This window comes from Aythya ferina, assembly GCF_964211825.1.
Source record: "Aythya ferina genome assembly, chromosome: 21".
Lineage (NCBI taxonomy): Eukaryota > Metazoa > Chordata > Aves > Anseriformes > Anatidae > Aythya > Aythya ferina.
Window position 1 is genome coordinate 4,983,497 of NC_140319.1, and position 21,845 is coordinate 5,005,341.

General features: G+C 49.3%; 1 protein-coding gene across 3 annotated transcripts in view; it reads left to right on the plus strand.

The window, feature by feature from the left end:
* The window catches only part of DVL1 (dishevelled segment polarity protein 1), a 76,449-nt gene that overhangs the window by 22,413 nt on the left and 32,191 nt on the right, over window positions 1-21,845 (plus strand). For all 3 annotated transcript variants that reach the window (XM_084494956.1, XM_084494957.1, XM_084494958.1), the window contains exons 2-4: window positions 7,079-7,148; window positions 13,771-13,892; window positions 18,981-19,093. In XM_084494956.1, coding sequence (XP_084351082.1) covers window positions 7,079-7,148; window positions 13,771-13,892; window positions 18,981-19,093 — 305 coding nt within the window. The remainder of the gene's footprint in view (window positions 1-7,078; window positions 7,149-13,770; window positions 13,893-18,980; window positions 19,094-21,845) is intronic.

Consider the following 21,845-nt stretch of genomic DNA (forward strand, 5'->3'; position numbering starts at 1 on the left):
CACGGGATAAATTGAAAACTCTCCCCCCAAAACACACAGTTTGAGCCCTGCTGCAGCCTGGGGATGCAGGAGAACCTCGGTGGAGGTGGTGGCTGCTGTGGCTTGTGCTGCTCCTCGGTACGTTGGGTGCCTTCAGATCAGCCCTTCTGGTACGGAGTGAGGAGTGGAAGGCAGGGCACGGTGACTCCTCACATTTTTCTTTATTATCTTCAAATATATCTATATACAGGTAATGTGCTCAGCAGCTGACAAATGGGTTGGCTTTTTGCCATACGTAAAGGGATGTTTTACGATGTATAAGGCTGCTCAAAAACGAGGATTCCCCACCAGATTCTCAGCCCCTGGTGTAACCCAGCGCTGTGCAGCATCCTGTAGTAGAGGGAGCAGAGCAAATAACGTGTGTTATTTCTGCCAGGTGACCTCGGGGGCATTTCTGGCTCGGGAAAATAAGCCGTGATCCATCTACGCCAGGCCTTTATGGGCTGGCATCTTTGCAGCCCCAAACAGAACCTGTGCAAGGTGTCATTGTCCCTCCCGTGGCTCTCATCCGATCTGGCATGGCCCGCAGAACACAGCCACCCGCTTCATTTCATTTGATTTTTGCCTTTGCACGGTGAAATGAAAGCAGCTGGCTTCGTCCCTCTGCCTTGTGAGAGGTGCGCTGCGATTTGCGTGTGTTTGCAGCGTGTTGCTCTCTGTTCCTGCAGTGCTGCGGGGGATTGCTTAAAGAAGGAGAGGTTTTTAAGGCTGAAGGCAATGTTACGTTTCTGAGGAAGGCTGTACGAAAAACTTCTTGAAATGTGGATTAACTGCGGCCCAGAACTTTGATGAAAAATACTCTGAAGAATGACCCGCTCCTGTGGGGAGATGTGGGAGCTGTAAGCAGCTTAGAGGAATTTTTTCCATGCTGTGCTGATGGTTCGGGGCATGTTTTTGTGCGAATGGCTTTCTGTGCCCCCAGGTTTTTGTTTTCTTGTCTGGAGGTGCAAGGCCCTCCGTGTAACTTGTGTCTGCTGGCTTAGCTAACGAGGGGGCGGTGCAATCAGGTGCTGAAATCAAAACGGATTAATTTCTATAGATAATAGCCCCTAATAGCAGAAGTGCTTGCGTTTTAGTGGGACTTGAACACCCTGAACACCTTCACCACGTGCTGCAGCACGACTCCTGTCCATGTCCCTCCCTCCCTCTCGCTCTCCGGCTGCTTTTTTCTGGGTGATGTGCAGGGACCTGGCTTCGGGCAGGACTCTGGACTTCTCTAACCAACCCAGGAGGCTTCCCACCGCTCGATGGTTTGTCTTAAATCGTCGTCAAGGAACCTGTAAACGTGAAGGACCTGAATTTGGTTGTGGTAGGAGGGAACACAGGAGGCCAAGTGGCCTCCTCAGGGTCCCCTGATGTGCCTGCACAAATCTAGCTGCCCTTCAGGCCCAAAAAGAGCAGCTTTGTGCTGGAAATGTGTCGGCTGAAGGGCAGGTTCAAGCCAGCTCTCTTCTAGATCATCTGGTAGTCCTTACTGCATTCAGCGGAGGCTTTCCAAAGCATCTGTGTGAGGATGCAAGCTGATGAATAAATGATGCTCTGCAAGCTGCGCTTCTAGGCCCTGTTCCCTGACCTTGATTTCAATTCTGGTGCTAAGCTGTGAAAATCGGAAGCCGAGCAGTTTCCCCAAGCTGGAAGCAAAGCCTGACATCTTCCTGGGCATTTGGTACTTCCACAGCTTCCACAGGCAGTCACAGATCCCTGAATTTTAGGGGATGCTCTGCTGGCCTAGCCTCGGTACGTTTCCTTACCCATTACATGGTTGCATCCCCTCCCAGTCACGCTCTTCGCTAATGGCTGAAGGCAGAGTGATGAGAAATTCATTTTTAATCATGCCCCTGGTTTCTGAGCTGGAGCAGTGCCCAAAGGTTCAGCAAAAAGCCAAGTTTCTTTCTACAGCCGCTGGATTTTGCCCTGAATACACCTGCACCACGTAGCTGCGGCCCAGAGCCTCGCAAGGCTTTTAAGCCTTACCCCTCATCCTCCTCTGCCACGGAGACTCCTTGAGCTCAGGTCAGTATTTGGTGCAGGACCCAAGCACCAAAGGCTTGCCAGAATCCTGAGATCTGATGGCTCAGCCCTCTGGTTTCCCTGGAACCGATAAGCAGGAGTTTTGTGCATGACAGAAGGACAGAAACTTGGCCTCCGGCTGGGCAGGCCCCGAGAGCTGATTTAACCCTGCCGTCGTGCAGGAGGGACGGCGAGTGCTGTAGCGTTTGGAAGAGGGTTTTATTCCACGTCTGGCTGCATCGTTGGTGCTATAATGTGTGAGTAGAGTGTCCACCTTCATTTTTGTCAGCTTTCGTGGGAGCTGGCACGCAGCAGTGCACGTGCAGGAGGCAAGGAGCTGGCGGCGCTGGTTGGGGAGTGACAACCCAAAAAGGAGAGTGCCGATCTCGCGCCGTGGCGCTGCCGGTGACCTCAGCTAAAGTTTTAATTCTGCATTAAGGGCTCAAACCCAAATGTTAATCTATTTTTAGAGCTGCAGCCTCAGATTCCAGTTGAGTAGTCGCAGTTTCATGTGATCAGAAGGGGGAGAGGGGTTTTTGTTTTTTTTTTTCCAGCACCAAACAAAGCGTGCGGGTCAGCTGTCTGCTGCTGGGCTCGCTGTGTGCGTTCTGCACTTTGCACTGTCCTTGAAGGAGCTGCAGGCTTTTTATTTATTTTACTTACGTTTTCTTAACAATCAAACCACGTTAGAAGCCGGGAGCTTCCAAAGGAAGAGTTGCTCTTGAGTGAGCTTAGGATCCAGGTGAGCCAAAGCCGTGAGCAGAATCCTACAAGTAGCTTCCCTTAGTGTTACAGCTTCCCTCAGCATTAACTCATTGCAGATGTGGACTTCTGGTTACTTATGGTTTTACTAATTCAGACAGCTCCTTTGGAAAAATGCTGCTGGATAAATGGGACCAAGTTGCTTGGAGATCCTCAGAAATGGACTAGACGTGGCCCTGGGCAACTGGAGCTGCTTTGGGCAGGAGGTGGGACGAGGTGACCTCTGGATTTCTCTCCCAGCCTACAAGATTCTGCGATGCTAGGAATCAAAACTAATGTCTGAATCATCCCCTAACCCTCCTTTGTGGTGGCTGGAGTCACTGAGCGTACACCCAGAACAAATGCCTTAATTGCCTCACCTGCTCCCGGAGGATCTCCCAGCGAGCCACGAAAAGAAGTGAACGAAGCTGCTCGCTTCCAGTCCTCGTTTGGAGAAAAAGCAGGGAGCCAAAGTCACCTAGAAAATGCTGGAGCTTGTCTCCTGTCGATGCAAGCAAAATGCCAGCGTGTGCAATGCTAAACCCCAGTGTTTAATACCCAGGGGTCTGAACGCTTGTGAAGCAGAGACTCATCAGAGGTTTGTGGGGTTTGGTTCGTGTGCCTACGGTGGAGTTGGTGTTTATTCTGAGGCAGCAAAGAGCTTGGCGAGGGTCCTGGGAGAGTGACAGGGGTGTAAACCTGTCCCAGGGCCAGGTGGGGGATCAGCAGGGGATCCAGAGTGGGGCTGGTAAAGGCTCAGGCACCGATTTGTGCAGGGGAGGGTGGGAGCAGCCTCGGAGAATCCAGACACAATTCCAGGAAGCGAGAGGAAGGAGGGGCTGCTACCAGCCGGGATTGTTTCATTTAGTAATTAGTGCTTAAATCTCCTCTAAGGCAAATAAAGCAGAGGATGTGAGCTGCTGAGAACTGCTCCCTCCTCCCCTTCCCCGCACATCCCCACCCTTTTTAGCTCTTTCTCCTCGAGTGCAGGCTGTGTCCGCGGGGGATTTGACAGCGGGGATCTCGCTGGTGGTGCACAGCAGGTGCCTGGGGGCTCAGGAATCCCAAAATTGAAGGGCTTGGAAGGGACCTCCAGGGATCATCGGGTCCAACCCCCCTGCCAAAGCAAGTTCCCTAGAGCAGGCTGCCCAGGGAGGCATCCAGACAGACTTTTGGGCTCCCTTTTGTGGCCATCCCCAGAGACACTGAAAAGAGGTTGGCCAAAATCCCTCCGTCTCCTCAGGAATCGAGATATTGATCGTTGGAAGGGGCTGCCCCTTTAGGACCCATGATTTATAGGACAGCGATATCTGAAATGCGTGGCTGCTGCCACATTTGATGTTCTTGGCACTGCTCCTTGCTCCCCAGAGCAAGCAGGGAATTACAGCCTGTCGCTCTCTTGCCTCATAGCCCGGGGCTATCTTTAGGAGTTCAGGTTGCAACAGATCTGGAGTCGCTCCCCTCTGTTCCTTCAGGATGCCACCTGAACCGCTCGATGCGATGTTTCAGGGGTATCCTGACTGCCACAGCATCGGTCTGACTTAAAAAGCTCCCCAGGCCTTTCCCCTGGAGAGAACCCCACAAGCACTGCACCCTCAGTCCGGGACTTTTTCCTGGTTCTTGAGCTTGATGCAAAACTTCTGCGTGAGGTTCCTGGGGCGCAGCAAGCGGCATCTCCTGATCTCCTTAGCAAAAGGAGATGCAGTCGTTCAAAACATGCAGCTGTCAAGGTAAAATTATCGCAGCATCTTCATCCTCTGATTCCCATTCTCTCCCCAGGACTGTGAAGGACAGAAGGGAACGGCTGAGCTCAAGGCAGGGCGCTGGGGCTGGAGATGTGTGCAGTGCTGGAGTCCTCTGCCCGCACGCCGAGCTTGCAGCTCCAGAATTACAGGTCTGAGAGCTTCGGTGCGTTCCCAGAGGTTTTTAAAGCCCCGGATATCTGCTGGTTTCAGTGGAGTTACTCTTAATTGCCTCTTTAGAGTCTAGGTATAAATGAGTGATAAATAGTACTGCCGTTTGTGAGCTGTTCCCTGTTGCCAAAAGGTGAAGGCAGGAGAGATGAGGTAGGGGTTAAATGATTTTTTCCCAATCCTAGGACCAGGGTGAAGCCTGCTGCTGACCTGCTAGCCATGAACACTGCAAATACACGTGGAGAGAGAGGAGAACATTCTTTCCTACTTGAAAAAAAAGTGAAAATGGGGTTGTTTGTCCCTAATTTGCCAGAAGTAAGCTGAAAGGAAGCCGTCCGTTTGCTCTCCTCTCTCCTCCTTCCTATTTGTTGTTTTTTTTTTTCCCTTTCTCCTAACACGACACCGTTCCATGCGCAGTCGGCTGCTTTGTGGCTGCTGCGGTTTTCTTACACAGCAACAAGAAAGACAAAAACATAAATAAAGGAAAATGTGGTTATGGAACCACAGCTTTTCACTGAGCTCGCCTGGGCTTCAGGTTGGCTTTTCTCAAGCTTAGAGACATCAAAACCCAGCTGTCCCCGGGCAGGGACTCGAGGGCAGAGGTTTGTATCTGCTACCAGGCTGCTGTTTGGCTCCACGTGAGCGTGTTGCTTCGGCTTTTCTGCTCCAAAAGCTCCTCCAAAACTCCCCTTGTAGCTTTTGAGGCAGAAGTGATATTGGGCTGGGTGAGAGGAGGGATGAGAACGGAGCCCAGCGCGACAGTGACTCTGTGCCGATATTATAAAGGGTGATGTCTGCGCCCTGGAGAAGCCAAACGGGAGCTGACTGCCCCACGACTCATCTCTGTCTCCTTGCCAGCTCCCGAAATGTTGTAACCAGCACCCTGGACCATTCCTGGCCTCGTGGGTCAGCAGCGACACATGGCAGTGACCCGGCCGTGGCTCCGTGAGTCACCCCGTGCAGCTGGCCCCGAGCTCCCCTCTCGGTTTCTCAGCTGTGAAGCAAATGGGAAACGAAACGGCTGGGCTGTGACAACGAAGCAGCCCAGCTGTTGTACCGAGTCCTGGTGTCAGAATTTCCGAATTAGCCGCCTTCAGGAGTTCGGAGTTGAAACGCAATCGTGAAACACGCGTCGAAAGCAGCAGGCTGGTTTCCGAAACTCTTAAAATCTCCCCTTCTGATGGGCTCTGCAGAAACCTCCGTCAGCGTCTGCTTTTTCTCTAAACACAAAAAACACTTTCAGAGGGCTCATGGCCTTGGATAATCGAGGGAAGTTTGTTAAGGAAGCTGATGCAAACGCGGGGTTTTCTTAATCTTAATCTCTGTAGCTCGGAGTGGGACCTCTCCAGCCCAAAGCAGCAGTCGGAAAAACCACAGCTTGAGGAGCCCTGCTGAGAGCTGACGTTTGTGATTGTTTCCGAGGCAGAAGCTGGCTCTGGGGGGCTTGCTGCGAAGGCAGCAGCTCCTCACTGCCCGTAGCACCCAGGGTTTGAACCTGCTCTTTTCATCTGGCTGCTTCCAGAGGGTCAACCGTGTCCTGGACGGGCTTTGGAGCCCCTGCAGCCGGGTGCAGGAGAGCTGTGGGCTCCCGTGGCCTCCAGCAAGATAGAGATCTCGCAGGCTGGAAACCTGATTGCTTCCTGAGAGGATGAGCGAGCAGTGAATTGCTGGAAGAATTCAGAATATCTCGTCGGGGCTATAAATAGGCCTGGCTGAGGGACTGGAGCCGAGGCTGTTAAACGCGGGCCGTGCTGGTTCCTGCGCTGGTTTGGGGAACAGGAGCATCCCACGGAGCTTCAGCTGCTGGTGTGGAGGCTCAGAATTAAGCCAGATAAGATGGGAACGTCCCTGTTCCCTTGGTAGTCACCTGTACCTGGTGGGTCAGCCCCGGCCGTGCCCAACCTCAGGCTGTGGCACAAACGCCAGGCCTGAGGCAGTGACCACAGGAAGGGGCTGCAGAGCTGAAACCCTTACCAAAAACCTGCTGCTGGCCAGGCAAATCACTGCTTTGTTGCCCTTAATTATACGGGGGTGAGCTCTGGATTAAGGTTTCATCAGGCCTAACCTGATGGCTCTCAGCTCCGACAGAGGGGCTGCTTAGCACAGTGCTGTTTTCATCACCTTCAGAGCTTTAAAAGGTGGAAAAAATGATGGAAGTGACTTCTGTGCCATCCGATTTGGGATGGTTATTGGAAAGCTACTCCTCCACCCTTTATTTTTGCTTGCTTCCTTTGCTCTAATAGTCCCTTAGCTGTTCAAGACTTGCTGGCACCAATGTTTAATAAAAGTCCATGTTTTTCCTGGACCCATCTAAGAAACCTTGCTGATCTGATTCCGTTTCAACCTCTTGACTTTCTTTCTGTCCTTTTTTTCAGGGTGGTGAAGGAGGAGATCTCAGACGACAATGCAAGGCTGCCTTGCTTCAACGGAAGAGTGGTGTCCTGGGTACGTTGCTTTGTGTCTGTGTGTGTGTGTGGTGTCTGACACAGCAGCAGGGCAGCTGGTACATGGATCCCAATGGTCAGAGGCATCTTATTTTCTAATGCACGAGCTTAACTTGAGCCCTCCTGCGCACCCCAATGTGTGCCGAGTGTTCAGCACTTAGATTTTGTATTCAGCTGAGATCCTAAAAACCGGGAGACCGTTCTCCCTTCAGCCTGTACCCTCTTGAAAGGCAGTTGTTGCTGAGAAATGCATCCAGAGGAACAGCTCCCTTTTTTCTGTAGGACCTGCATACCTTTATTTTTTTGCTTCCGTGCTCCAACGATTTGACTCAGCAGCACAGCTGACTGATAACCAGTGTGCTCGTAGATCTGACCACGTATCGCCACCCAGCCAAGTGCCTTGGTTGAAAAATCAATGAATGTTTCAAACCAATTGTCTTGCTGGTGTAAATGAGCACAGGGGATCTGTCTGCTTGCCCTTACGAGGAAGGGGAGATCCCCACGTGCTGTGCCCCATGGAGCAGTAAATCAGGTGTTGGAAGGAATCTGCATTCTCTGGAATAAAGTCATTGGTATTAAGGAATAAGGGTAGTGTTTAAATAAAAAAACAGCTCTTGTCTTGAGACCTGGTGGTCCTGGTGGAGTCCCGGGGGAGGACCGCTGGGTGCTGTAGCGAGGTGTTGGGGCTGTGTGGGAACAGGTTTTGTGTGGAATAACAAGCTGAAGGGAGCATCCCGATAGCTCCAGGTAGAAAAAGGCCACAAAGATACCATTTATGTCGCTGTAGTGTGAGAGCAGCACCTGATTTAAAAGCAAAAGGATGGAAATGAAGCAGTGGCTTGTATCGGGAGCAAATTGATCCTGAGAAGCCCTCATCTTCTCCTCAGTGTGCAACTCTTGGGCTGTATGACTCCTCGGTGTCATTCCCCTCGTGCTTCTTCCCCTTTCTCCCACACTTTCACCTGGGAAGCACCAAATACAAACAGCAGGCTGGTGCCTTCTGCGTGCCTCAGCTGGGTCTCCCTTTCCCCCAGCACACTCGGAGGCCCAGCTCTGTTTGTTTTCCTCGGCGCAGGCTGGTTAAAGGCTGGCTCTTTTGCCCTGGTGATTCAGCACCCTGATGATTCAGCCTGAGCTCCTCTACCCCATGGTGGTGGCTCTTCTCTGCAGCAAAACAGGCCTCGGGTTGTTCCAGCAAGGGACAGCGCTTCTGGAGTTTGAGGAAAAACAAACCCTAACCCCAAACTATTCCACATGAATAAGGATGCGGATTATTTCATCCTCTTTTACATCCCGATTGTTTCACTTCTTCCTCCTTCCTCCTCCCCTTCCAACCAGAAACCCGACGTGAGCCACAGCCCGAGGGCATTTGATCTCACGTTGAGAGATGAATTCTTTTCCCAGATTCTTAAATAACTCAAAGTATGAAAATGTCTGCCTTTTTCTCTGTTTTCCGCCTGAAAAGCAGGAGGGAATAAAGAACAGTAGGATCAGAACACAGGGAAAATATATGCAAGCACCAAATGTTATGTTCTAATTCTGCGGTTGTTACTGTCTTAGGTTCAGAGAAACGTTACAATTTCTGAAATTCAATTCAATTTTCTGATTGTGGTTCCCGTTCCAGCCTAGGTTACTGGCTGCTTGCCAAACGTTAAAAAAAAACACGTAATCCTTGCTCATAGGGCTTGCCCCTTGTTTCGTATCTTTCCCCCCATTCTTGTGTGAAATTCGGGCTGCTGCTGTCTGGTTTTTATGCTGCAGGTTTGCTCGGAGGCCACATCTGGGATCGCTGTCTGTGTTTCTTTCTCCTCATGCCACGTGCATGTGCGTGGTGGGAGACACAGCTGCTGCTCCGGAGACCTCAGCCTTCCATTTTCCTTGTATTTCTTGCCTGTTTGCTATTTCCACCCTACAGGTAGGAACCGAGACACACAGCTTTTCTGTGTTTTTTTTCGTTTCTTTCCCTGCAAGGTCATGTAGGAAGTCTTCTGCAGCTGACAGCAGCTCTCGCAGAGTCTGATGACTTAATCTTAAAATCCTCCTCCTTGTGTGCAGGTAGTAGGGATGGATAAACTGCTTCAAAAGACTTCTCTTCCCTCCTTTTCCATCCATCAGCTTGTTTCTAAATTTAAATGCGTGCCCCAGTAGCAGGGATTCAGGTTGCAGCTCCCTTCCCAGAGCTCGTTTGGAGCACCTTTTGCAGATGATGTTGACAAGATGATGTTCCCTCTGCTCAACAATCAGCTAACATCTGTGTCTGACCTGCATTACCAATCACAAATTACTTCTTCCACGCTAAAACCCATAAAATTGTGGTGCTTATCTGCCTCTATTTGCTGCTAATTATTGGGGGAGTTTTCTGTAAATCTTGCTGGAAGTTAATTGTTGGCAGTTTGGATCCCTTTCATATCCTATGCAGTGGAACTTAACAGTTAATTGCGGCCATATATTGCAGGACAAGCAAAGTTGGTTTTTACCTCTTGGAAAAAGACCATATTTTGGGCTTCCTTCTTCGGTTTCCAACCCCAGGGACCTGAGCCTTCGTCATCTTCCTTGCTAGAAAACCTGCAGCCGTCGTGCAAGGATCCAAGCTGGTAGCAGACAGCTTGGATTCTTTCTCCAAGCCATCTGTGCTAATTGTCATCCTCGCTGCAGATCGCTGCGATGTGTGTATGTATTTCACTTCCAGACAACATATTTAAAATTGGAACATGAGGCGCACCCGCTGCAGCTCAGCTCTCTCCTCCCCCCCGGCTCCTCTCGGCACTGATGCAGTGACTGCTTTGAAGTTTACAAGATGACTGACGTTTGGAAATCTGAGTTTCATCTTTTTTAATAACATTTGAATCCTTCTATTTGTCATAGCTCGCAACTTTGATCTCGGTGTCATAGGCAGGCCTGATTTTCATAGGGGAAAATGTTCAAGGGAGGATCTGCAAGTCTTTAGCTGCTGCTGACTTTGGCTGCCCTGGGAACTCAACGCACACTTAGATTAGCTCTGGGTTGGAGTCACTGCTCCCACGGAGACATCAGGACCTCCTCCCCAGCCCTCCTCTGTCCTTGGTTTCCTTACACGTTGTCCTTTTGATTTTGGGGTGTTTTGTTTTTGAATCACTGATTTGGGGTGGAGGGCTGCTGCTTACTAGGTTTATAGTTTGCCTTTTTGGTGGTGGACCATTAAGATTCTCCAAAATACAGAGACTGTCATTAGTTCTATGTCCCAGTCCTTCATCCAGGAGTTATTAGCTACAGCCTTCGCTGCTTCCTGGGCAAGATTTAGCAGCCGGTGTGATGGTGGCTGAAAAAGCAGCCAGCACTTGGGATGATGGAATGAACTGAATCGGCCGCCACAATGAGTTCCACATTTCCTTGTTAACTCCCTCCAGGTGAGCCGCACAGAAGACATCCGCATTTCCCTCTGAACCGATTTTGGTGCTTTGGGGTGCAGCTGGTGCACAGCCCGCTGGCGTGCTCCCGAGCTGCACGGCGTAGGAAAAGGAGCGCAAGAAAATGCTACTGCTGCTCAGAGCTTCGGGGGAAGCTCGGTGGGGGAAATAGTTACCAGGGCTGGCTTCTGCCCAGGGAGCTGGGGATAACGCCGCTTTTCTTGGGGAAATGCATTGAGAATCCCGTGCATGCAGCCAGGGCCCTTGCAGCGAGGTGAGTTCAGGGAAGGAGGCTGCACCCCCTCAAATCCCTCCCCTCCTGCAGGCACCGTCAGATTCATCAAATCCAAGGCATTTTGCAGCCCGGAAAGGGGCAGGGCTGCTGCCTCGCTACAAGGGCTCCAGCTGAGTCCAGTTCCTGCTGGGTTTGGTGCTGCGCTGCCTTCCTGGTTGCTGGAGTGTTTGGGGAAAATCAGCTGGGTAGTGCAAGCTGAATAATTGGGCTGCACGTCCTGTCTTCCACTGCATGTTTTCTTTTCTAGCACAACAAAAGCATTCCTAATGCTTGTTGCAGTGTCTTCATTAGTCTGCTCTGCAGCCTTCCAGCTCTGCATTTTTAGCCCAGTGCTGTTGAGCACAGCTCGGTGAGTCAGGACCGGGAGCTGTGATGAAGGATGAGTGCTCCGGCTGTCACCTGCCCTAGATCTGGCCAGCCCGTGTTTGGCTTTAACAACTTAATTGCTTCCAGATCTCCTGCTTAAGTCTCTGAAGTCAGGTCCTCCTGCGGGACCTCCCAGATCCCGTTATCACGGGCAGGATCACGGCGGGGAACCCATCTCACCGTTCGGCTCCTGTTTGTTTTGCTTTTTCTTTGTTTGTTTGTTTGCTTTCATTCCTCGGGGGCAAGTTCTCACCCCGGAGGATGCGGCTGGATCGCAGTCAGCGGATTCAGGTCTGAGGTGGGGTGTTCCCAGAGCGCAGCCAAAGGATGCATCTCTTCCCTTTGTGGTGGTGTGTCCTTGGGAATCGCAGCCCAGCCTGGCCTGCAGGGATGGATGCAGTTTAGATCTTGCCTACGCTCCGTTTCTTTGCTTCTTTTTATCCCCTGGTTTGATTTTGTTCCTGAAAGCATTTGCCCAGAGATTCCACGTTTATGGCATGTCGTCATAGGAATAATGCACCGGTCCCCTCCTGTAGCCTTCCCTCTCCTCCTCCATCCCCTCCTTTAACAGCTAGCATCTGTCTATAATCAATCTTTGATAAATGAACTGATCACAACCGGAATCCCTCGCACAGGGCTAGCTCTTCGTGGCTAAAAAGGGAGGGAAGCCCAGACCTCGCTGCCTCGTAGTCAAAGGTAATGATCTGCATCGGTCCTTGAGCATTTACTTAATTAAAGGCCTTATAATCATATTGTTTAGAGCGGCTCAGCAAAGGGATGAGGTGGCTCAGGGGACGGTAATTGGATGGGAACCTTCCCACCTCCAGGCCACGAGTTCAGGGCTGGTTCTGGTGGCTGTGGACAGCGAGGGGTGCGGGCTGAGAACGAACAAACAAATCGCTTTTAGCTTCCCTTCTGCTTTGCAGGGTTTTTCCCCCCATTCTTACCAAAACATTTAACATACATCGACAGAAGGAACTAGATGAGGATGTGCAGTCTGCATTTGATTTTAGGATTCCTCCTGAGCGAGGTGAACAAGTTGCTTCCTTCAGCCTCCATCTGTCCCGGTGCAGAGGTACCACCAGCGCTGCTTCCCCGTCCTCACTGCCTCCTTGCCCTCCTGTTTGAGGCCTGGACAGTCCTCGGCAGTCTTCCTTACACAGGGTGCCCATCTTAATGCAACACTCATTTTCATCCCAAAATTTCAAGTACTGAGTCTCCCAGGTGGGGGAGTTCTGCTTTCACTTCAGGCCAAACCCTCGTGTTGGGCATCTGCCCTCACCATTTGGGTAGGAGAGGACAGCTCGTTAGGGTTGTAATAACAACAAAGGAGCTACGCTTCTAGGAGGTGAAGCTGAGTTAGAAGTGGAACAGAATTACCACATTTTGTTTGCAGAGAGCAATTACAAGGAATCTACGACCGGCACACCTTGGTGGGTTTTCTGCGTCGATGCTTTCTGCAGTGTTTGGTCCTTCTGCCCCAGGGTTCAGATTGCGTTTATGCAGGTTAATTCTTCTGATCTACATTTTGCAACACTGATAGTGTCCTGCCTTTCTAGAGGAAGCTGAGGCATAGATGCTGTTTTCCTATCAGAAATTTACTGAAATATGGACAGCAAAGTCTAGGATTTTTTTCCAGCGTTAGTAGGATTTTGACAAAATTGATGCAGAAAGCCACTTTCACCCAGGCGTGTAAAAGGATCCTTCAACACAAAGCATCTCTGTCCTTTTTTTAAAAAAAAAAAATATCAGAAAAATAATAAATGAAGTGGATAGAGTCAGGTCTTACTAAAATGTAAGAGCCACTGTCAATCAGGGTATTATTATGAGCTACAAATGAGGAGGGTGGGGATAGGGAGACAGACTCGTTCTTCTTTCTCTCGTCTATTTATCTGCTAATTAAAGATGTCACAACAGGCATGGAGATGGCCTTGCTGTCCTGCGTTTATTGGAAGCGAGACTGAGCCTAGAAAACCTCTCATGTGCCATGTCCACCCATGGCTCTTGAGACGGGTGGATTTTGTTTTTAGTGCAGATTCCTCATAGGGGTGGGGGCAGCTCTGAGATACGGTGCTTGGTCCAGACCAAATTTTGAATTTTTCTCCATTTGAGGGTCCTTGTGGAGGAAGTTGCAGTACTGGGGCATCGTGCTGTCAAGTTTTGGGTCTGGGTTTTTATTTGTTGTCAGGACAAAACCAGGCTGAAAGCACGGCATTGCAACGTGCGTGCATTTTGCAAGGAATGCTGACGATTTGCAAGCTTAGGAAACTCCGAGCGTGCTGTAATGACAAGCGACACGCACACGTGCACTCCCTGCCCCGAGTGCTCGCTTGTTCCGAGGGGAGGAAACTTCTGGGGGTGTTCCCTGCGTGTCCTGGCTGATGGAGTTCTCGTGCTGAGGCTGAATGCAACCTGATTTTGTGAAAGACTGGCAGGAATCTGTGCAAGCAGGCACTAAGCACTTCCTCTCCTCTCTTAGATAATCGCAGAGCGCACAGCAAAGCAGTGGCCGACACCTGTCGGAGTGGAGAAACTCATACAAATGTGGGTAATTCTCTTTTTTTTTCTCCTGACAGCTGGTCCTGGCTGAAAGCTCCCACTCTGACACAGGCTCGCAGTGCACCGAGAGCCACGCAGACCTCCCGCCTCCCATCGAGAGAACAGGTGGCATCGGAGACTCCCGGCCTCCATCCTTCCAGTAAGAGCAAGTTGACTTTTTTTTTCTCTTATTTAAACCAAAAAACGCAGTTCCTGGTTGTCTCTTCCCCACATTCCTCCTTCCCTCTGCAAGGTGACCTTGTACAGGTTTTCTAACACTACCATTTATTGGGACTGTTAGAAAAATAGTCTGCTTGCTAGAGCTGAGGAGTTAAAAGGGAGAGGGGAAAAAAAGGAATCTGTCAGTGTTAGAAAGAAATGTGTATCCTACGTGTCTTCTGTGTTCTTAAACCTCACACACACCAAGCCTATACATTGCTAGACTTCAAGCAGTCCAAGTTCTGAATTTCACCACTTACCATCATTTCAAAACGTGGTGAACGTGGAGAGAAACTTCGAACTGGGAATCAAGCAACAGAAAATAACGTGAGCTGATGCACAGCGAGTAGAAGTGATGGATATTCAAGCTTCTGCAAGGGCTGGTACAGCGCTGGAGCGCCCACATCAGAGCTGAAACCAACCTTCCTGTCTCCTGTGCTAGCTGCCAGAAAGCTCTGCTTATTTTTTTTTCTCCACGGATAACCAGATGGTGGTATTCTCTGAGGCTTTTGTGCATCTGTTGTAAATTTGGCGCTAATGTCCAGAAGCCCTCTTTCTCTATGTATAGTAAATAAATCTGCCCCGTCTTTCCTGCGGCATAAAAAGTGGCGTTTGCTGAGCTAAACTGAGCTTTTGGGGCCTCTCTGGGCTTCAGCTTGGCAGAGTTTCTCGTGCTCGTCACATCTGTGAGTGCTGACGCTCTCTTTTGAGCCCTTTTTGCTGCGGGGATCAGAGTGTCAGGCAGCCCTAGGATGTAGGGATTAACATCTGCTGCATTTTCCAATCTTGGCTGGCACCTTGCGTTTCGCTCTGAATCGCTAACATGAACAAACAGCCAGGAGGATGGGCTGATGCAGGGAGCACAGCCCCGGTGCTAGCGAGGCAGTGGTTCGCATGTTTTGAGAAGGAAACCCAGCCTTGATGTGCCCCTCGTCGCATGTTTCCACTGCTTTCTGAGATATCTTGTGCCTGGAAGAGCCCTGAGTGTTCTCGGCGAGTCTTTTGCAGATAAATGGTTTCTATGGGGGACGAGAAATCTTGACAAGAAAGAAATACAAACCCTGCCTGACACCGGGCTTTTTGCAAGGGTTTTACTGCCCTCGTGCGTCCAGGAATTGCTTTGTGTTGGCCAGGGAAGGCTTCAGTGAGCGTAGTCACATGGCTTGCAAGCATAAGTAGTTCTTTGTCTTCCTGACCTGTACCTAAAGGTAAAAACTGCAAGATCTTTTGTAAAAAAAACATAGTTATATTGTAAGTCAGGCACGGGAGTGTGCTTGCAGAACCCCACTGCTAATAATTGTGTGTTTCAGAGCGGAGAAGTTTAAGCTGAGGTGTGGTGCACCTGCTGCACTCGCACGTTACACAGCAAACGTGGGAGGCCTCAGAGAGGTGAAGTAACTTACACAGGTCGTGCTGAGTCAGGAGTAGCAGCACAGGAGGTCGTGTTTCCTGGCTCATGTTCTCGTTCCCAAATGAACCGCCTTCCTTCTTCCTCTCTCCTCCACCCCTCCATCTTTTCTTGTTTCAAAATGCAGGACAGAATCCAGCTGGTGGGTCAGCCTTCTGGTCAGAAACTTGTTCTCCCTCAACACTGTTTTTGATTCTTCTCTTCCCACTTGAATCTCTTAACATTTTGCAGTGTTTTCTGTTCTTGGGATTTTTTTTTTCAGTCCAGAAATGAGGCTAACGATGCTCTAACCTTATTTCCATAGCACAGGGCAGAGTGTCTCACTCGGTTATCTGGCACGAAGCCACTTCATTCTGTTCAGCTATTAGCATTTCATCTAAAAAGACAGCTATTCGAGATGTAAAGATTCCAAGTGATAATGAATTCACCGTATTTTGAAATGGTTTGTTTCTCTTGGATAAATTAAGTTGAGCTGCTCAAGTTTTTCATTGCAAAGCGTGGTTTCCAGAGCTTGCATCATAACTCTAGTTCACTCCTTACTCACAATTCTTCAGCATTCTTCTAAACGCTGGATCCTGGGCTTGTGGTGTGGCGATTCTGCAATAGTGTGTTTAGAGCCATTTCTGCATGCGGTGTGCTTGGAAAGCGTTTCCTGGTAAGAGATGATGAGTGCAACCCTGTAGCTTGCACGGCCCAAACCTGAATATCGCTGTTTGTTCACCTATCACGTTCCTTTCTGAGAGAGACTCACCTTCCTGGCTCCTAAATCCCTGAGGGGATTTTAAATGCAATTAAACCCAGCAGATCTGTCGTCTCCTGTCTTCCTTCTTCACTGATGACTGAGGCCTTATTTATATAAGAAGCCCCGACCAAGCTAGGCGTTGTGTAACTGTACAAACAAAAATGTTCCTGGTCTACAAAGCCTACAAGAAATGGATGGAGCAGACAGGCAGGCAGGCACAGCCATCCCAGGGAACGAGATAATTACCAGATGCGAAGAGGTAATCTCAGCTAAGCTGTCTGACAGCGCTGATGCTTCGCTCCAGCATTGCTTCAATGCAAAGAAAATTTACTTTTTCCCTCCCCGGTGAGGGTTCTGAAGCTCAGCCTGTATTTCGTGCTCCGCCACTTCTGCTCAGCGGTTGCCAAATCTGCGTTGGTCTGAATGGGTGAGGCAGCTCCCGGGTTAGTGCTGGAGGTGCAGGACTGAGCTGAGCAGTGACCTCAGAGCTCCCTTACTGCCCCCGGCCCCCAGCACTTGGGCATGCGTTTTGGAAATTGAATTGAACTGAATTCACTCGGCAATGAGAGAGAAACAAACCAAGGCTCTTTCCGGGCCCTTTGTCAGGCTGTACACCACCTTCTGGAAGCGGGTTTAGCCTGGGGAATGGTTTAGGGCTGGATAGTAACAGCAGTAGTCACGAGATGGTGCTGCTGAGATGGCTGGGAGCCTCGCCGACCGGCTAGCACAGCTCCCAGCTCCCTTCTTTGTGTGCAACACTGCCTTAGGAAACGGTCAGCCCCTTTCCCTTTCAGTTTTGCTGGCAGGAGACATGCAGAGGTACTTGTGACAACACTTCCATACCTGCTCACATGTCAGTAGCCTCATCAGGGCTTAAAGCGTGCAGTCAAACGTCTTCTTGACTAACAGCCTCTATTTCCTAACTGCTGTGGTGGGCATGTCAGCACACCTCATTCAGACAAGGCAAGCGTGTGGGTGTGCAGTTGCAGAAGGCTTTTCAACAATCCTCTTCGATGCAACGCTGTGCACATGTGCTTGCTCTGTTCCAGCCGATGTTCACTTGTCTTGGATGATCTCTCAGTGCCTGCCCAGCCATCAGGGTGTGCAGTAAGGAAATGCCCAGGATTAGCCTTAAATAAAAGACTGTTGGTCAGCACGGTGATGTTCTGGTGGAGCTGAAAGGGAAGAGGGCAGGGATAGCAGCAGAAAGATGTGCTAGCAGCCAGCTTCTTGGTGAGAACATCCTTGTACGAGGTCTCAGAGGTGCTGTGCTCTGGTTTCATCAGTGAAGAAAGCCGCCAAGGTTCATGTGAGTTCCCCGCGTGCTTTACACCGTTCCTGTGCCTGAGCAATGAGGCTGCAATTTGTAGATACAAGCAAATAATTCGGGGGAAAGAAAGCCTCTTGCCTAACCTCTTCTAGTTTCATGCTTAAGAGCAAAAATGAAGTACAGAAGCTCTTAATGAATTAGCGTGCTGCCCAAATCCCTTAATCTTTCATCTCGACTGTCACTCGGTTGACACATCGCAGCCGGCAGCGAGCCAGGACCTGAACCAGGAACCTCTGTCTGGTGCCACTGTCAGGCCCTGGAGACTCACCATACCCACTTGGCTGGGGCTCACACGCTCCAGGAGTCTCTTCTGCGTTTGGTGCCAACGTTCCTGCTTTCTCAGTTTCTCGAAACCGAGTTCAGAAGGGCTGGGTTCTCACTCCACCTGACGGGGGGAAAAGAAGCTGCAAGTTCTTGGGGTGTATGCTAGGAAGGCTGTTTTTTTTTTTTAACTCTTCCACAAAAAAAAGAACCATGGGGCCAGTTGGTTGGATCCTGGGCAGCGGGTGTGCACAAGGAGGGCCTGTCGGGTGTAAATTACAGACGTGAAGGGCAGATGTGATCACGGACTGCTTTTGGGTGGGTGCTGCTTGCAGGAGAGAGAGGATGAGCATCCACAGCAACTTTTGAAGAGAAATCCTTCACAGCAGGGCATTAGCCTATGTCAGATCCCAATGGCCCTTCACAGGGACTTGTTAGGTTAAGCTTTCTGCAGCACTGGCAGAGCTGTGGAGCTTTCAGACAGCTGAGAACACGAGGAAAGGATCAGGGTCTCTTTGAGTGTTTCACAGACACACACTTAATTATTTCGAGCTTTGCCGTGACTTGCAACACTTGAGCCTTCAAGGTCAGCGCTCAGTATTAAACGTGGCTGCAGTAAGGTAAGGCTTCTGCCCTTTGGCTGACAGCAAGCCACAGGGGCAGCTCAGGTTATGGTCAGGGAAACAAGCCTGGCTGAGGTGAACAAGCACTTCAGGAAGTGTGCTGAAACACAAGGATTGGCTTAAAAAAAATAATAAGCCCCTGGTAGATCATGTCCTCTGCCGGAGGAGTTCATGCATATTCCCACGTGTTTCTTGGATTGTGATCTTTGGAAAGCCCATGGGAGGATTTGAGAGAGGCGTAGGAACCTGGGGGGGTTTGGAGGCTGAGTTTTAACATTGGCAAGTCTTCTTCTTCCAAAAAACAGTGTTGTGGGTTTGTCCTTGTTAGGCAGGTATGCTGCAGGTGTGTGATGCTAAAATTGTCATGATGGGGCTGCTGAATTCCCATGTCCTGCGAGAGTACCAGCAGCTAAAGCTGTTTTGTCCTTGTCATCTCAAAGCCTGCTGAAATGATCCCTTTTCTTAGCCCACCAGCAGGCTTTTTTTCCTGTGGAAATGCCATGCAACAGGCCTGTGGCAGGCTGCAGCTGATCCTCAGAACAGTTTTCTGGCTTCTAAACCAATATGCTCACAAATGCAACTGTTTTTTCAAAAAACAAAAATCAAAAAGAAACAAGAAATAAAGAGATGACTCCATTGTTTTCTTCCTATGTGTTTTCTAACAGCCCAAATGCTGCCAGCAGCCGGGATGGACTGGACAACGAAACAGGAACAGAGTCAGTTATTAGCCACCGGCGAGACAGACATCGACGGAGGAACAGAGAAGGGCACGAGGATGGTGAGTCCTGTAGCATTTTCCCCTTTTCCATTACTTTTTGTGTGTTAAGCTTTCAGATCAACAACTACTTCTGCATGGGTACCGCAGAAGAGAAGTGTGTATACATTCCTGCATACTTTCAGGGACCATTATTATTATTGTAATGGAAGAATGTGGTAATTGCTTTGAGACACTTTGAAGTTCAGCATTTTCTAAGAGGTCTGGATAACCTGCAGTAAAGTGGCAGGGAGGTTCTTTTTGACAATATAACACAGAGCTTTCTGTAGTGTTAGAAGACAATTAGCCTGGAGAAGAAAAACAATGTAGCTGGTGCTGAGCTGCATACTGCCATGGCTTGACAGCCTTATCCAGGTTTGCTCACTTAAAGGAAGAACACAGCACCTGTACGATGTGTTGGGAGCTGGAGGGTCTTAGTCGTAGTATTTTAGAATTGCAAGATCTGAGCCCAAATCCTCAGAAATAATTTCTGTCGATTTCTCGAGGCTTGGATCAGCAGTAGTGTTTTTGCTTGTATAACTGCAGCACATTGGCTGGAGATCCATTTTTTAAACATATGTGCAGCCAAAGCACACACATAAACTGCAGAACTTCATCTCTTGCCTCTAGTCTGTACATCAAAGTAAGCTTGTTTGTTCATTTGTTGCCAGACAAGAATTTCCAGGCTTAATTAAGAATTAATAGATGCCACCCAGTGAGTCTAAAACGGTCCAGAATATGGAATACTTGGGCCCAAGAGATGCCATCACAGCCTTTATTCACAGCTCCACCCACTGAAGTATTTGCCTCCAGTTAGAAAAGCAGAAGTCGCCTGTGTGCTGTGTGCTAGAAGCAGGTGTCTTTCTGCTCCTTTAACCCTTGCAGCCTGTAAGTGACTCCGGGTGAATGAGAATTACTCAAACAGTGGGTGGAGCAGAGAGCTGCCTGCATGGTACTGACTGCAGATTCCTGTGGGAATCACAAAAAGAGGGAGAATCTTTTCATAGTGTTGTGGCAAAAGCTTGTTACTGGAAGAATGTTAAAAGGTGAATTTTTTTTGAACATTGGTTTGTTGCCTGCCTCCTTTCTCGCTTCCTCCCACTCTTCTTAGAAGTGCCTTTGTGAGCCTGATAAAAGGGAAGCGTAGCCAGACAGACTTCTTGGTCTCGTTTTTTCTTCCCTCTACCCCTGGTTGTTCTCCCTCATTCTGCATTCCAGAAGAAGAGAAGGAAAGTGCTGGGATCCTCCCTAGGTTGTCTGCCTCCTTTTCTTTTTTCTTTTTTATCTGTCTGTCTAAAATGCAGGATTTTTGGATATATTCCTGTACACTTTGATCTCGTAGGTTCTGTAGCTCATGACGTTGAAAAGAAAGCGACTCAGCCAAACGTCCCCATGCAAGGATGCTCTTGTCTTGACCTCCTGTGCATTATGATTTCTGTGTGTTATGCTCAGAAATATATGGAAATATAAAAAATATATTGAAGTTTCTCCAGAACGTGATCCCATTGTAGGATCAAGGTTATGTCAATTTACCTCAAGACCATTGGCCACGTTTGCTATAGGCTGTCTTAGAAGTTGTTACGGTTAATTTCTTGCTCTCTCTGCAGGGTTTCTTTTGGTAGAGGCTTAATCCTTTAAGGTGCTGAGTTACACTTGACGTTGCTGTTCGCCCTTCGTTCCTGCTCCAGCTCTTCCGTGCTCATTCGGTGGATGGCAGCGCGAAGCCCCGAGGGCTGCTCACCACAGAGCTAAAAATACGCTCGTCTTCACATCTGCCTACCTGTCTGAAGTGCATTATCCTTTGCATTCGTATGTGTCCCTCCCTCCCTTGCTAGCTTAATGTGGCCAGAGCACGTGTTGAAGGCTGCCTTTGGCTTCGGTGGGTGGCTCTGTGTTATTACAGCTGAAACTTCAGCTTTGGGTGAGGCAGCTGAGAGATCATGCACCTCCTCTGCTCGGTTTTGGGAGATGCTGCTCCTTTCTCCTGCTCTAAGGAACGTCGCGTGGACTTAATCAACATCTCGTTTGCCTGTGTGGGTCTCTGAGTGGAGGGGAGCTGCAAGGAACCTGTCTGGGTTTGTGAGGCTCTGGGCAGTTTCTGCTCCACCTCAATCCACGTGTGTGCTTTTTGGTCTCAGTGAGACCTGCACGCTGGGACTTCAACCCATGCTCTTCTTTAGCAAGACTCATATTTCACACCAACTTATTCAGTGATAATTCGTGCTGAAATAGGGGCTTGCATCTTGAGAGGGTTTGGGCGATCTTAACTGGTTACTAAATGGTCATTGCCAACCCCTTAGGAGACGGATGGATTGGAAAATCTGCCTGGTTTACTGATGGTATGGAGTTTATGTTAGGTTTTTATCCCGCTCAAGCTAATGCATGTTCTACCATGGACATTTATGGCAGCAGAGCTGGTTTTGGATGGCAGGAGGGCCATAATCTTGATTGCTTTTATGGCATTGTTGTGGCACGGGAGTTTGTGGCTTCCAGCAGCCTGAAACTAGTGCATACTTTTCCCTTTAGCTACAAATGGGATAAAATTTCCTCCTTTTCCTGTCAGTCTAAGCAGTGCTCAGGCAAGAACATGTCACTCAGTTATGCAAACATTACCTGTTCTCAGAACAATTTAAGCCTCTAATCTGAAGCAAGCTGTCCATATGAGCTTTGTTAGCATGCATGAAGCAAGGACAACTGTATCGTTTTGGTCCCATGAAATATATATTTTTAATGTCCATAATATTTCTGTGGTTGTAATAAGATTTTATTTAAAAAG